Genomic DNA, 13,993 nt, shown 5'->3' on the forward strand with positions numbered 1-13,993 from the left:
TTAGTGGTGGTTTCTGAAATTTTGATGTCCTACTCAATGTGTAGTCTTTTATCCCTCAATCCCCTCCCACCCTTTCCCCCAAGTCCCTAAAGTTCATTTTATCATTTTTTATTTTTTAAATATTTATGTATTTATTTATTTATTTATTTACTTACTTATTTTTGACATGGAGTCTAGCTCTGTCGCCCTGGCTGGAATGCAGTGGCACAATCTCGGCTCACTGCAACCTCCGCCTCCCAGGTTCAAGCGATTCTTCTGCCTCAGCTTCCCGAGTAGCTGGGACTACAGGCAAGCACCACCATACCCGGCTAATTTTTTTATTTTTAGTAGAGACGGGGTTTCACCGTGTTGGCCAGACTGATCTCAAACTCCTGACCTCATGATCCGCCCACCTCATCCTCCCAAAGTGCTGAGATTGCAGGTGTGAGCCACCGTGCCCAGCCTCATTATATCATTCTTACGACTTTGCATCCTCCTACCTTAGCTCCCATTTAAAACTGAGAACATAGATGTTTGGTTTTCCATTCCTGAGTTACTTCTTTTAAAATAATGGTCTCCAACTTCATCCAGGTTGCTGTGAATGCCATTATTTCATTCCTTTTTATGGCTGAGTAGTGTTCCAAGGTGTGTGTGTGTGTGTGTGTGTATGTGTGTGTGTACACATATATATATACACACACATTTTGTTTATCCACTAATTCGTTGGTGGGCATTTAGGTTGTTTCCATATTTTTACAATTGTGAATTGTGCTGCTATAAACATGCATGTGCAAGTGTCTTGTTCATACAATAACTTATTTTCTTCTGGGTAGATACCTAGCAGTGAGATTGCCAGATCAAGCAGTAGTTCTACTTTTAGTTCTTTAAGGAATCTCCGTACTGTTTTCCAAAATGGTTGTACTGGTTTACATTCCCATCAGCAGTGTAAGGTGTTCCCTTTTCACCACATCCACACAAACATCTGCTATTTTTTGACATCTGTTATTTCTTAAATTATGGTCATTCTTGCAGGAGTATTTCATTGTGGTTTTAATTTGCATTTCCCTGATAATTAGTGATGCTGGCTTCATAGAATAATTTAAGGAGGATTCCCTCTTTCTCTATCCTTTGGAATAGTTTCAGAAAGATTAGTACCAATTCTTTGAATACCTGATAGAATTCAGCTGTGAATCCATCTGGTCCTTGACTTTTTTTGGTGGCATTTTTTAAATTTCCATTTCAATTTCACTACTTGTTACTGGTCTGTTTGGAATTTCTATTTCTTCCTGATTTAATCTAGGAAGGTTGTATATTTGAAGAAATTTATCTATCTCCTTTAAATTTTCTAGTTTGTGTGTGTAAAGGTGTTAATAATCCCCTTGAATGCTCTTTTGTATTCTGTGGTATCAGTTGTAATATCTCCTGTTTTGTTTCTAATTGAACTTATTTGGATCTTCTCTTGTCTTTTCTTGGTTATTCTCATTAATGGTCTATCAGTTTTGTTTATCTTTTCAAAGAACCTGCTTTTTGTTTTATTTATCTTTTGTATTTTTTTGTTTCAATTTCATTTAGGTCTGCTCTGATCTTTGTTATTTATTTTCTTCTGCTGAGTTTGAGTTTAGTTTGTTCTTGTTTCTCTAGTTCCTTGAGGTGTGACCTTAGATTGTCTATTCATGTTCTTTCAGCTTTTTGATGTAGGCATTTAATGCTATGAACTTTCCTCTTAGCACTGCTTTGACTGTATCCCAGAGGTTTTTATAAGTTGTGTCACTATTATTGTTCAATTCAAAGAATTTTTACATTTCCATCTTGATTTCATTGTTGACCCAAAGATCATTCAGGAGCAGATTATTTAATTTTCATGTATTTGTATAGTTTTGAGGGTTCCTTTTGGAGTTAATTTCCAATTTTATTCCACTGTGGTCTGAGAGGATACTTGATATAATTTCAATTTTCTTAAATTTATTGCGACTTGTTTTGTGGCCTATCATATGGTCTATCTTGGAGAATGTTCCATGTGCTGAAGAAAAGAATGTATATTCTGCAGTTGTTGGGTAGAATGTTCTGTAAATATTTGTTAAGTCCATTTGTTCTAGGGTATAGTTGAACTATATTGTTCCTTTGTTGACTCTGTCTTGGTGAACTGTCTAGTGCTGTCAGTGGAGCACTGAAGTCCCCCACTATTGTTGTGTAGTTGTCTATCTCATTTCTTATGTCTAGTCATAATTGTTTTATAAATTTGGGAGCTCCTGTGTCAGGTGCCTGTATATTTAGGATTGTGATATTCTCCTCTTGGACTGATCCTTTTATTATGATATAATGTCCCTCTTTGTGTTTTTTTTTTTTTGGGCGGGGGGGGGAACAGAGTCTCACTCTGTCACCCAGGCTGGAGTGCAGTGGCGTGATCTCAGCTCACTGCAAGCTCCACCTCCTGGGTTCACGCCATTCTCCTGCCTCAGCCTCCCGAGTAGCTGGTACTACAGGTGCCCACCACCACACCCGGCTAATTTTTTGTATTTTTAGTAGAGACGGGGTTTCACCATGTTAGCCAGGATGGTCTTGATCTCCTGACCTTGGGATCCACCAGCCTTGGCCTCCCAAAGTGCTGGGATTACAGGCCCAAGCCACCGCGCCCAGCCCCATCTTTGTCTTTTTAAACTGTTGTTGCTTTAAAGCCTGTTTTGTCTGATATAAGAATAGTTACTCCTGCTTGCTTTTGGTTTCCATTTGCATGGAATATCTCTTTCCCCCCTTTACCTTGAGTTTATGTGAGTCCTTATGTGCTAGGTGAGTCTCTTGAAGACAGCAGATACTTGTTTGGTGGATTTTTATCCACCTTAATGTGGTGCTCTCCTGCTTCCCCTAGGGATGGGGCTACCTGAGAGCTGGACTGCAAAGATTGTCATTGCTCTTCTGGGTCTAACCATGCAGCGGGGCTACCAGGCTCTGGGCTGGTGCTGGGAAATGTTTGCAAGGAGTCCTGTGATGTGATCTGTCTTCAGGTCTCCCAGCCATGGATACCAGCACCTGCTCTGGTGGAGGCGGCAGGGGAGTGAAGTAGACTCTGTGAGAGTCTTTGGTTATAGATATGTTTAGCGTACTGGCTTTCTCTAATGCTGGTTATGCTAGCAGTGAGGTTGTAATATGGACAGACTTGGGAACCAATGGTTAGCCAGGATTTGGCAGGCAGTGGAATTAACTCCTGTTTTCTTCTTCCATGGAGCAAGGTTGTTCTGTCGTGAGTGCTGTAATGTCCTGAGTTGGTTGGCCTCCAGCCAGGAGGTGGCGCTTTCAAGAGAGCACCAGAGTTCTTTTCCTGTCTCACAGAATTTGCAGTGGCTTGCCACTTCTTTTCATTAGGTTAATTACATCTGAGGGTTACAGACTGAATACAAATTTAGAAATAGACAAACATATGAGTCCTCATTTTTACATTAATATATAAATTAAATATAAGTAGACAATAAAACGTAGAAGAAAAGCCTATTTTTAGAAAAGACCAAATTAATAGCTCCTAACAGTGTCAGGGACATTTATTTGTTCATCAGTTGAGTCTGCATAGACAATCTTGGAATCATCACAGCTGTTTGAGCAAACTTGGATTGGAGGACAGGCTGTGCAGTTAACTCTGGGTATGAATTTTGGCTAAATATTTGACAACTTCTAAGCAGATCCTATCAGAGGTCTTCATCACTCCAGACTTCAGTCTCAGGCATCACAGGAAAGAGGAAATCATCATTTTAGTCTTCCTTGTTGGTATGTAGCAGAGTCATATTATGGTATTAATTTCTACTTTCCTGATGATTCATGAAGTTAAGCACTTTTACAGATGTTTATTGGCCATTTGGATATTCACCTTTGTGAATAGTGATTCTTTTTCAGTTTTAACTTTGGTCAAAAAATAGTTCTAAGAATAGTTCCCATACTGGAAAATTCTGTGCTTCACTTCCTATCTAGGTGATTATTTCCAAGCTTTGACATTTGGTAGTTCTAAGAAAAGCCTCAAAGCCAGGGGAGGTGAGAAAGAAGAGCCAAGGGAATGGGCACAGCCAATGCTGGGCATTCTCTGAGCTCTTAACGTTCCACAGTGGGGGCAGGAACTCAAGGACTTTCTCTGTGCACTTTGAGATTGTCAGTTTACTCTCCCCTCAGAAGTGAGGAGAGATGATTTATATTTCACATTTAGAGCTAGCAACGTACTCTGAACTCCTTTTCTTTCTCCCTTTGGAATTTAGACTCTAGATTGATTTCAATGACTGCAGAGAGATGAAGATAAAAGGCATCTGTCCTCTTCAGCCCCTAATTGGGCAGGCAACACACAAGGAGTTGGGTTTGCTGACAAGGCTAAGCATTTTGGACGTTATGTGCCTAGGGTGTTAAAGTGATAAGAAAATCTCTTAAGGTCTGCCAATGATTTTGAAATTTTAACAGCTCAGTTTTCCTGATGCCAGATGGGGGACAGGGAGTGGGAGAACTGGGTACAAGGGTGTTGCTGGAGGAGAGATGGGGACACCCTGAGGGAGGGTTGTCAAATGTTGGCCTAGGCACAGTGATTGGGTGACTGGAGGTGAGCAATCAGCCTTCTGGGCCTGGAAAATAGGGCATGGCTGGGCTTCCCCTGTCCAGCCTCATTTTCTATGAGGATCAATATACTGTCTCCATATTTGACTGTTCTGGAGGTTTTGTACAAGTGGAATTATACAATAAAAATAATAAATAATTGTTTTAAAAAGAGGATACAGAGGTGAGTGTTTGAAGCCACTAGTGCTCCCTGCAGATAGCCTTGGGATCTCGCCTCAAGTGAAGGAGAGCTGGATGTACTCTTGTGCACAGCTTCCAAAGCATGTGCCCCGAGCCCCACTTTCATTTTAATGGCTCCCCTTATTAACTGTGCGGCTCAGGTAAATAAAAATTCCTGTAAAACATATTCTTGACTCTTGACTACATTCCCATGTAAAAAGTACTTCTCACTGCAGGTCGCGATAAAAAATGTTTGAAAGCTGCAGGCCTCGGGTGGATCTGTGGAGGGCCTTTCTCTGTGGTACTATTCCTATCACAGTTCTTGTGTTAGTATTCACCACTTAACAGTTTTATTGTATCTTAGTATATTATAGGACATTTATGAAATATCATTTATTCTATTACCAAAAAAAGTATTAAGATGCAGGTTCAGGCTTCCAGCCTGTAGGATTGGGGAAACCAGGCCTGTACAAACCATACCAGATGCCATGTGACCACCATCATCATCTTCCTTCCAGCTGGTACTAACTGATCAGCGCTGTTCCTCTCCCCACAAACTTCCAGCCTGTCCTGTTTTATTCCTCTTTTGCCTTTGCCTGTTCTCTCTGCCTAGGATACCTTCTCCACCCTCATGTGTCTTTAACACTCCTATTCACTCTTCAAAACCCCATCATATGTCTTCTCTTTGAAGCTTTCAAACAGCTCTTCTATGTAAGAAATTCCCAGTTTCTGTACCTGTATATTTAGGAATTATTGCATATATTACACTCTATTAAAATGATTCACGTATTTAAAATCCCAGATCATGAGCCTCCACCTCCCACTCCACCCCCACCCTCTTTCAGAGCTGCCTCTGGTGTTAGCTTAGTTATCCCTGTTTCCCCAGGGCTAATCATAGGGCTTGGACCAGAATAAGATCTTACTAAAGGTGTCTGCAATAGACCTAGTTAAACTTGGTTTAACTGGTCCTATGTCCCGGGGTTCCATTATTTATGGATTTTAACTTACAAATTTTTCCAGAGCTAGGTGCTGGAAGAAAATGCAACCTGCTGCTGACCATCAAGGAAAGCTATAGGGGAAGTTTCAGGGTTCACAGGCATTCCAGGCAGCCAGCCTTTCAGAATCTAACTGGTTTGTAGAGGAAACCCCTCTGCAGATCCACCCAAGGCCAGCAGCTTTTAAACATTTTCCATCATGGCCTGCAGTGAGAAGTCCTTTTCACATTAAGACACACTAAACACCTACATCAGAGACAAGGCTTTCATGAAACAACATTTATCCTTTCTATGGGTATTGCTCCCATTTTCTCTTTTTTTAAAAAAAAAATTATTGCTGGTCACCACCCACTGAATTGATTTTGTGACTCTTTAGTCTCACTGGTTGCATTCCACGGTCTGATGAACACTGCTCTACGCTTTCAGCTTATGTAACCAGAGAAATCTTCTCAGAGGAGAAGCCATCGGCCCTGAAGGTCAGTTCAGAGGAGCGGGCAGGAGGCGTCGTGCAGCGGGGGCTGGGATGAGAAGGTGCCAGGACGGCGCGGGGCACATTCTAACTGCTTCCCTCTCGTTGCAGCGGAGCCCCTGCCACTGATGGACCTGTGCCGGAGATCCGTCCGCTCGGCCCTGGGCCGCCAGCGCCTGCGGGACATCAGCTCCCTGCCCTTGCCTCAGTCTCTCAAAAACTATCTGCAGTACCAGTGAGCCGGGCCTGACAGGCAGCACAGACACACAACGCAGGGCCCGGCCCGCCTGTCATTCACAGTCCCGTGGCACATAGGGGAAAGGATCCACCCTTCCTCCGGCTCCCCAGGACACTCAGTTCTTTCAAAGACCAGGATGTGGTATCAACTTTGGAAACGAAAGGTCTGTTGCCAACAGTATCTACTGCCCTCGAGGCAGCCCTCCCGAGTCAGACACCTCCTTCGGAGCCACAGAGAGCCTGGAGTCTGCACCTGCTGGAAATCCTGCCACCAACCAGGACACAGCAGCCACTGTATTGATCAGAGAGCCTGTTTCCTTATTCAAGAGAATGAATAAAACATTTAGGCAGGAGACTTTCTATTGCGAACCCTGTTGCAGACAGGGCCAGGGAGAAATTAGCCAGTGCAGGGAGAAAATTGCCTCTGAATAATGAATGATGAAAGCAGCCTGACGCTGTGCCCCTCCTGGCCCACACCCCTTGCCAGGGCAGCAGGATTGTCATGCCATTTTAGGACTTTGTGCCACTTTGAGGGACTGTTCCCAGGAGGCCCAACCGCAGACCTGGCAAGTGGACAGTGCAGTGTGGAGACACCCTCCAGCTTACCTCTTTGAACGTTGTTTACCTACCCCTTTCCACGTGCCCCGCTTCCCAGCCACTGACTCACAGTTCTCTGGATGCCCAGACACCTCTCTTCAGGGAAGAGGAGTCTGACTGGTTCGCCCCAGGGAAGAGCATATCCTTACCATTATTTTAAGTAGCATTTGCATTTTAAAAGAGGAATGCGGAGAGGACAGTACTTAGTCCAAAGGTGCTAACAGGGGAACGGGGGAACCGGGGGCATGGTGACACCCAAGTCTGATGTGTCCTGGGTTGGGGGGCCTTCCTGGAGTGTCAGGGCCTCTGGGCATCGTCCATTCAGGGCGCAGCATGGCTGTCACAAAGCTTTATTTGAGGAAATTATTTTTTCACTTCAGGAGACTTGTACGAGTCTGTTTCCTGTTTCAAATGTGTGTGTGATGTGCTGTTTATTTATCAGCTGAGGTCTGTGGGGGCGGCCTTGTGACTGGAAGGGTGGATATGGGAGACACATTCTCCACCCGCTCCGAGCCTGGTCCTCTCGCAGGAATGCTGCTGCTGCCTCCGCCGCCACCTCTTATATGTTTCAGACACTCTCTGCCCAGACTCATTTTTAACTGGAAATCATCACAGCGGTGGGATATCAGAGCTCCAGACAGCACTGCCTCTCCCTACCCGCCCCCCCACTGCCCCCATCTTAATGTGAATTTGACTGATGAATGAGGAGCGTTTCTAATAAAGTTTGTCATTCAGTCCTTCAGCTGCATATTAAATGTTGTCTGGGGAGGGACCCTGAGAGCTTCTTCCATCAGCCTGCCTGGTCCTTCCGCAGACCCATAGAAGCCAGGCACGTGACTCCCTCTTTACACATTTCTTGTCTCGTCTGACTTGTGGTCCCTGCTTGAGCCCAAACTGCAGCTATTTTGCAAAGGCCTGCCCTGGACAAGAGAATGTGCCTGTGTCCTGGGTCCATGCAAAGCTGACCTTAATGGTGGAAAAACAATTCAGCCTCCTGTTGCCAGAGCCAAGGGGTGGCCCTGCAAAGGGGCTTAGGGTCAGGGAGGGCAAACCCAATGGAACACCAGTTTCCAAGTGGACTGGAGGTGGGGCTGGATGTGACTGTGATGAACGTATATTGTCATCAAGGAGCAGTGCCAATTGCTGAAGGTGAGTGTGAAGTAAGGCCAGGCTCTGGGCTGGTAGCAGTTCAGGAGTTAGAGTCAGTATGGGGTCTGGGTAAGGACTGGCATAGCATTCACTCAGCAGTACCAGCCAACAGCACGCACTATGCCAATTTCCAGGGACCCAGCCCCCAGGCTGATATGTCTCATCCCCAGAGACGTGTAGTACAGCATAATAAAGTGAGAAGGAGCTCATGAAGCGGGGTGGATGAGAGTAGAGTATGAAGGGAAGGCTTCCTGGAGGAAGAGGCACTCTCCAGACTTTTAAGGGCAGACAACCTTCCTGAGGACCACCAAGAGACCAAACTTGCACCTGCCCCCAGGGGCAATGTTCCCAGCTCTGACCTCAGGGCTGGGCTCTGCATCAGGCAGCTTTCAGTCATTTTGTTTGCCAGGGGCAGCTTCCTGTGGCTGTGGCATTAAGGCTTTGTGGCTTTGTGTGTAGGAAGCCTGGGTTTGAGTCCCAGCTTCATCGTTTTTGTGCTGTGACCTTGGGGAAGTCACTTCCTTCTGTGCACACTATGCTGGCTGAGCCAGGTAGCCAGTAACTGGGGACTCTTCCTCTCCCAGCTCATGGAGTCCCCATCTCAGCACCAGCTTTCCAGCTTAGATGCATCTGCCTTATCTTGGCTTCCAAGCCTCACTTATGTGGTTTCCCTCACCCCAACAATGTCCTCCCCGTCTTTACCCTCTCCAGGATCTGGCTTACAGTGGCCCTCCAGGAAGCCCTCTTTAACCACTCCCCCCATCTCTGCCTCCTCTGAGAATTCAGCTCTTCATGTCCTGGCCTGAGGATGCCACTCCCGGGGCCCAGGACCCTCTCCTGAGTACTGGGACTTGAGATCCTCTGCCCTGTGGTCTCACCTGCCCAGGGATCTATGGACGTTTGACGGGTGGGGCCTCTGCCTGCTCCTTCCCACACAGCCCAGAGCAGACACATGGGCTCAGCGAAGATGGAGGGGTGGGTGGAGGTGCCTCAGCAGCTGGGATGACCATGGGAAACTGCAAGGAGGAGCGGGGAGGGGAGGATCCTCCCAGAGCCAAGAACCTGGCCTTGGGGCCTCCCGGATCTCTTGCCCTTTCATTCCCTCACCTTTTCCCAGGTATTTATGAGGCATTTTTCATGCACCCAGCACTATTACGAGGACATGAATAAGGAAATCTGGCCCTGCCATATCAGAGCTCACATTCTAAGGGAGAGACAGGACACACAAGCAAAGAAACAGATGACGTCAGAGGGTGGAGATGAGCAGCGGGTGGGCTAGAGCAGAAGGGACCCAATAATTGAGGGTGATTGGGGGGTGTCCTCTGGGAAGATGCTGAGTACTGAAGAAATGAGAGGGAGCCAAATACCTGAAAGGGCTTGGATCTCCGGGTCGAGGGGAACTTCTGGCTCTCCCAGCCTACTCAAAGTGGGAACTCCCAAGCCCAGTGAGTTGAGCTGAGGAAAGGAGGCCCCTGTGCCGCCACTCCCACCCAAACTGCAGCTCAGCGTCCCCGTGTATGTGAGCCCCACATACCCCCAGGCTTGCTCGCGCAATTGTGCTCCCTGCAGGTGTGCAAGTGCGCCCACACACAGACACACACACGACCAAGGGCCTGTCCCCAGTAGACATCCTGGGAGCTCATGACCACCCCGGCCCCCTAGTGCCAGAGTACATTATAACCCGGATCCAGCCCCCTCCGTGCTTGGCACATTCTCTAAAGTTTGGCCTCTCCATGACCCATTTCCAGCAGGGGCACTTGCCAAACCAGTCCTGCTAGTCACTTTGTAATTGTCTACGAATAGAGCGTATGGTGGCACCGTCCCCCACAGATCTGATGATCCCCACGAGCACCCTAGCTCGCTCTACCCCATCTGACATTCCCATCTTCTGAGTAAAGCCACCTTTTTTCCCTTGCTTTCCTCCTCTGTCATCTACACTAGCAGCTGGCTCCTGTGTGGGTTATCTTTCACTAGGAAACAAATATTTCATCTCACAGTGTTACAGAAGTGGCAGCAGGTAGCAAGTAACCCCATTATATGGCAGTTGATATGTGCCAGGGCAGCTGTCTCTGTCCCCAGGGCCTTGGTCCCAGCCACAGCCTCTGAACAGGGGGCACATATTTGCCAAGACAGAGGAACAGGGAACCACACAGCATTACACTTCAGGTCCCTAACAAGGAGTGGAAATGCCCAGTTTTAGTCCAGAACACAAGAAAATTGGTGCACTCTTGCCTCTAGCTCTGGGTGCTTGGATCTCATTCCAGCCTACAGATTTGTTTTGTTATACTTTGTGTGTGTGTGTGTGTGTGTGTGTGTGTATGTGTGTGTGTGTGTGTGTGTTTTAATAAAATTGAGCCTAGCAAAGAAAAATCAAGTAATTTAACAGAAAAATCCAGATTTCAGATTTCTCTTGAAAACTGGGGAGATGTGTTAAAGCCAGGCCCACATTCCTTCATAGTGAGGTTGGCCAAGGCTGAGTAGTGCCAGTCCCTTGAGAAGAGGCCTCTGCTCTGTGATCCAGCCCTCCCACAACACAGCATTGGGACCTCTCACCGCCACCTGCCTGAAGGCCGTTCACTCCCTGCGTCTGCGCTAAGGCTTCTGAGTTTGCTTCTCTGGACTATTGGTATAAGATACATCAGTGGGTAGTAAGTACCCACACATAGGCGTGCACACACATACATACACACACGCGTGCACACACACACACACCCCCGACCGAGGGAGGGCACAGGAGGGGAGAGTCTGCTGGCTCTGCATTTGACCTTGAAGTCTCTCCAGCCTCAGCCACTGATATTCAAGGAGCTCACAGACACCCAGGATCTTTACTCAGACACCAGAGAAACCCAAGTGTTCCTGGCTAGATGGTGAACTCCTAGAGGACAAGGACAAGAATTCTCAGGGCCTATTTGTAATGAGCTGGGTGACGTGATTAGACAGTCTGGCTGCACATTAGAATTCCTTGAGGAACTTTGTAAAAAGTCCCAGTGCACAGGCCCTTCTTCAGTCCAATTAAATCAGGACCTCTGGGGGTAGGGCTGGGCCATGGCAGTTTTTAGAGCTCCCTAGATGGTTCTATGCTCAACTAGGGCTGAGAACCACTGGATAAGGTGCTTAATTAAGTCATCTCCTTGAAGAGGTGATTGACGTTTTTGAGAATGCACATCAAGACCAGAAAATGCTGGCCCAGGCTCCCTGCATTCCCAGAGCCAATGGGATGCTGAGTGGTGGGAGTCCCCAGTGTGGCCAGGTCCAAAGGCAGGGAGTCCCTCCCAGCCCTTCTTCCCCCTTTCCAGTGATGCTGAGCTGGTTGCTCTTGAGCGTGGGGGAGAAAGGACCAGCCACACCTGCCCTGATGCTGCACAATTCTTGACAAATTGACTCCAGCCCCACCCACTCCCTGACTTGTGAGGCCCGTGCTGGGGGGCAATCTTCTGGACAGCATTGTCCTGAGCAATCAGAATAACCTTAGAATCAGAAGTGAAGAGCAGACTGAGAATGGCTTGGTCTTCAATGTGCTATTTTGAATAGAAAAATTTGAGATTATGAGAATTTGAGATAGTGAGTGGTTTGGTTCCTAGCATTTCCAAACCTCGCTTTCTTAAGGCCAGGTAACACATTTGGCCAATAATAAATAATAAAGTATAGTTAATTATATGCTTATAATTATAATTATATTTGTAATTTATATTTGTATTTATACATTATATAGCTATAATTATAAAATTGTGCCCTTTGCACACGCACTTCTAGGTTTTAGAGTAAAATGAGCCATGAACAAGCCAAGCCTGGCTTGGTGGCAGTGTTAGTGTCCCCAGCTGCTCTGCCTCTTCAGCAAGCAGGGCTCTTTTCCTGGGAGGAGGCCTGGTACCGGGTGAGTGCAGCCCCGTCAGCCCATGGAGGAGGATCAAGGTAAGTCATTTCCCTTCCTCCAACCAGCCCCAGGGGCCTCGGTAACACTGCTCCTATGCCTGGGGATTTCCATCCAAGGGAGATAATATGTTGATGATTTACTGCACAGTGATGGCATTTAAAAAAAAGAGTTGCCTGTTACTTGCCTGATTCAACAAATGGCTCTGTACCAAGTTCTGTGCAAGCTCAAGAACATTCCTGCTGCCCGAGAGTGCCCCTACACCTCAGGGAGACCAACAGGCAAACAGGTGTCAACTGCCTGCTGACAGGATGGGCAACAGGGCCAGTGGAGAGAAGGCACAACAGAAGCAAGTGCTGGAGCGTGGAAAGCCTAGAGTGTGGTGGGGAGTGTTGAGGAATCCCAAACAACAGAGGAGAAGCTACACAGGGTAGTGGAGGAGGGCACACAGTGATGAAGGGTGGGGCCTTGCAAGTCACACTCAGGAATAAGGGGTTGGGATGTGTCTTAGTAAGTTCGTATTGCTATGACAAAGTACCACAGACTGCAGAGCTTGTAAACAACAGGAATGTAAATATTCCCCACAGTTTTAGAGGCTGGAAGTCCAAGATCAGGGTGCCAGCGTGGTCAGTTTCTGGTGAGGGCCCCATTGCGGGTTGCTGACTGCTGACTTCTCATTGTGTCCTCACGTGGCAGAGAGCAAGAGAGCTCCCTGGGGCCTCTTTTATAAGGGCACTAATCCTATTCATAAGGCTCCACTCTCACAACCTAATTAGGTCCCACCTCCTAGTACCATTATGTTGAGGGTTAGGATTTCAACACATGAATTTTGGAGGGACACAAATAGTCAGTCCGTAACAGTATGGGTCAGCGTTCTAGGAGGAAACAGCTAGCACACTGAAATGGTAGACTGAAGAGAGAGTTCAATAAGAAAGGGACTATTTACAGAGGTATGGGCAGAGTTCAGGGAAATCAGCAGCTGAGTGTGAGGAACCCTGCGCTGGCAACACTGGGAGGGAAAACCATTAGCATCCCTTGGCTCAAAGGGCCAAGAAAAGGGAGCAGTAACTGGGAAAAGAAAAAACCATAGCTACAAGAGAGAGCCACCCAACAGGAGATGCAAGGTTAGATGGAGGAACACAGCCACAGCCACTGCCAACCAAAGCCTGGCAAGGAGGAAGCAGGGCATAAATATTCTCACTTGCTCTTATTCTTCCTCTCATCTCCTGTCTGTGCCTCCCACTGGCTGAAACTCAGGAGCACAGCAGACAAGGGAATCTGATTGGTGTCATCCACAGAGGTCAGCTTTCTACCCACAGAGCAGGACAGAGGAGGAGGGAGAGTGGATGAATGTCAAGAGAAGAATATATGCAACAGACTTTATCTATAGGATAAACAAACAAAATTGCAAATATGCAAAACTTGAGTGCATAAATAGATAAAAGCTAATTTGTTTCAAATGTGGGTGGGGGATTTTGAACTCCTCTGCCACCCTAACATCAGATGCTAAACATCTGAAGCATCTCCAAAGAGCCTTAGGTTAGTATCAAAATTACATTCTTCCAAAGTACAACCCAAATGTGTGACACAAAGAGGCAGGTCCAGAGCCTAGAATTAGATTTTGTAAATGCTGTTGCAAGAGCGACAGAGGATTTGAAGTGGGAATTATGAGGTCCAGTTTGCGTTTTTGTATGGTTTGTGTTTTTGCAGGAATGCAGGGTCTTTGGATGGGGGCTTAGCAAGTCAGCGGGAGTAGAGGTGGGTAGCGGTCATGGTGGCTCATGCCTGTAATCTCAGCACTTTGCAAGGCCAAGGCAGGCAGATCACTTGAGGTCAGGAGTTCAAGACCAGCCTGGCCAACATGGAGAAACCCTGTCTCTACTAAAAATACAAAAAGTAGCTGGGTGTGGTGGCCCTTACCTGTAACCCCAGCTACTTGGGAGGGTGAGTCAGGAG

At 46.8% G+C, this 13,993-nt stretch overlaps 1 protein-coding gene across 11 annotated transcripts in view; it reads left to right on the forward strand.

Annotated features, from left to right (window-relative positions):
- The window catches only part of LOC105469976 (splA/ryanodine receptor domain and SOCS box containing 4), an 88,756-nt gene extending 81,002 nt beyond the window's left edge, over positions 1-7,754 (forward strand). For 4 of the 11 annotated variants that reach the window (XR_011619765.1, XR_980178.3, XR_011619763.1 and 1 more), the window contains 2 exons: positions 6,091-6,190; positions 6,295-6,330. Coding sequence is in view for 3 of the 11 variants with exons in the window: in XM_011721624.2 (XP_011719926.1) it covers positions 6,295-6,422 (128 nt within the window). In the remaining 8 variants the exon portion in view is untranslated. The other 7 variants (XR_011619767.1, XR_011619766.1, XR_980181.2 and 4 more) reach the window with 7 other exon arrangements.
- Positions 7,755-13,993: the final 6,239 nt, after the last annotated feature.

This window comes from Macaca nemestrina, chromosome 2, assembly GCF_043159975.1.
Source record: "Macaca nemestrina isolate mMacNem1 chromosome 2, mMacNem.hap1, whole genome shotgun sequence".
In the NCBI taxonomy this organism is placed as follows: domain Eukaryota; kingdom Metazoa; phylum Chordata; class Mammalia; order Primates; family Cercopithecidae; genus Macaca; species Macaca nemestrina.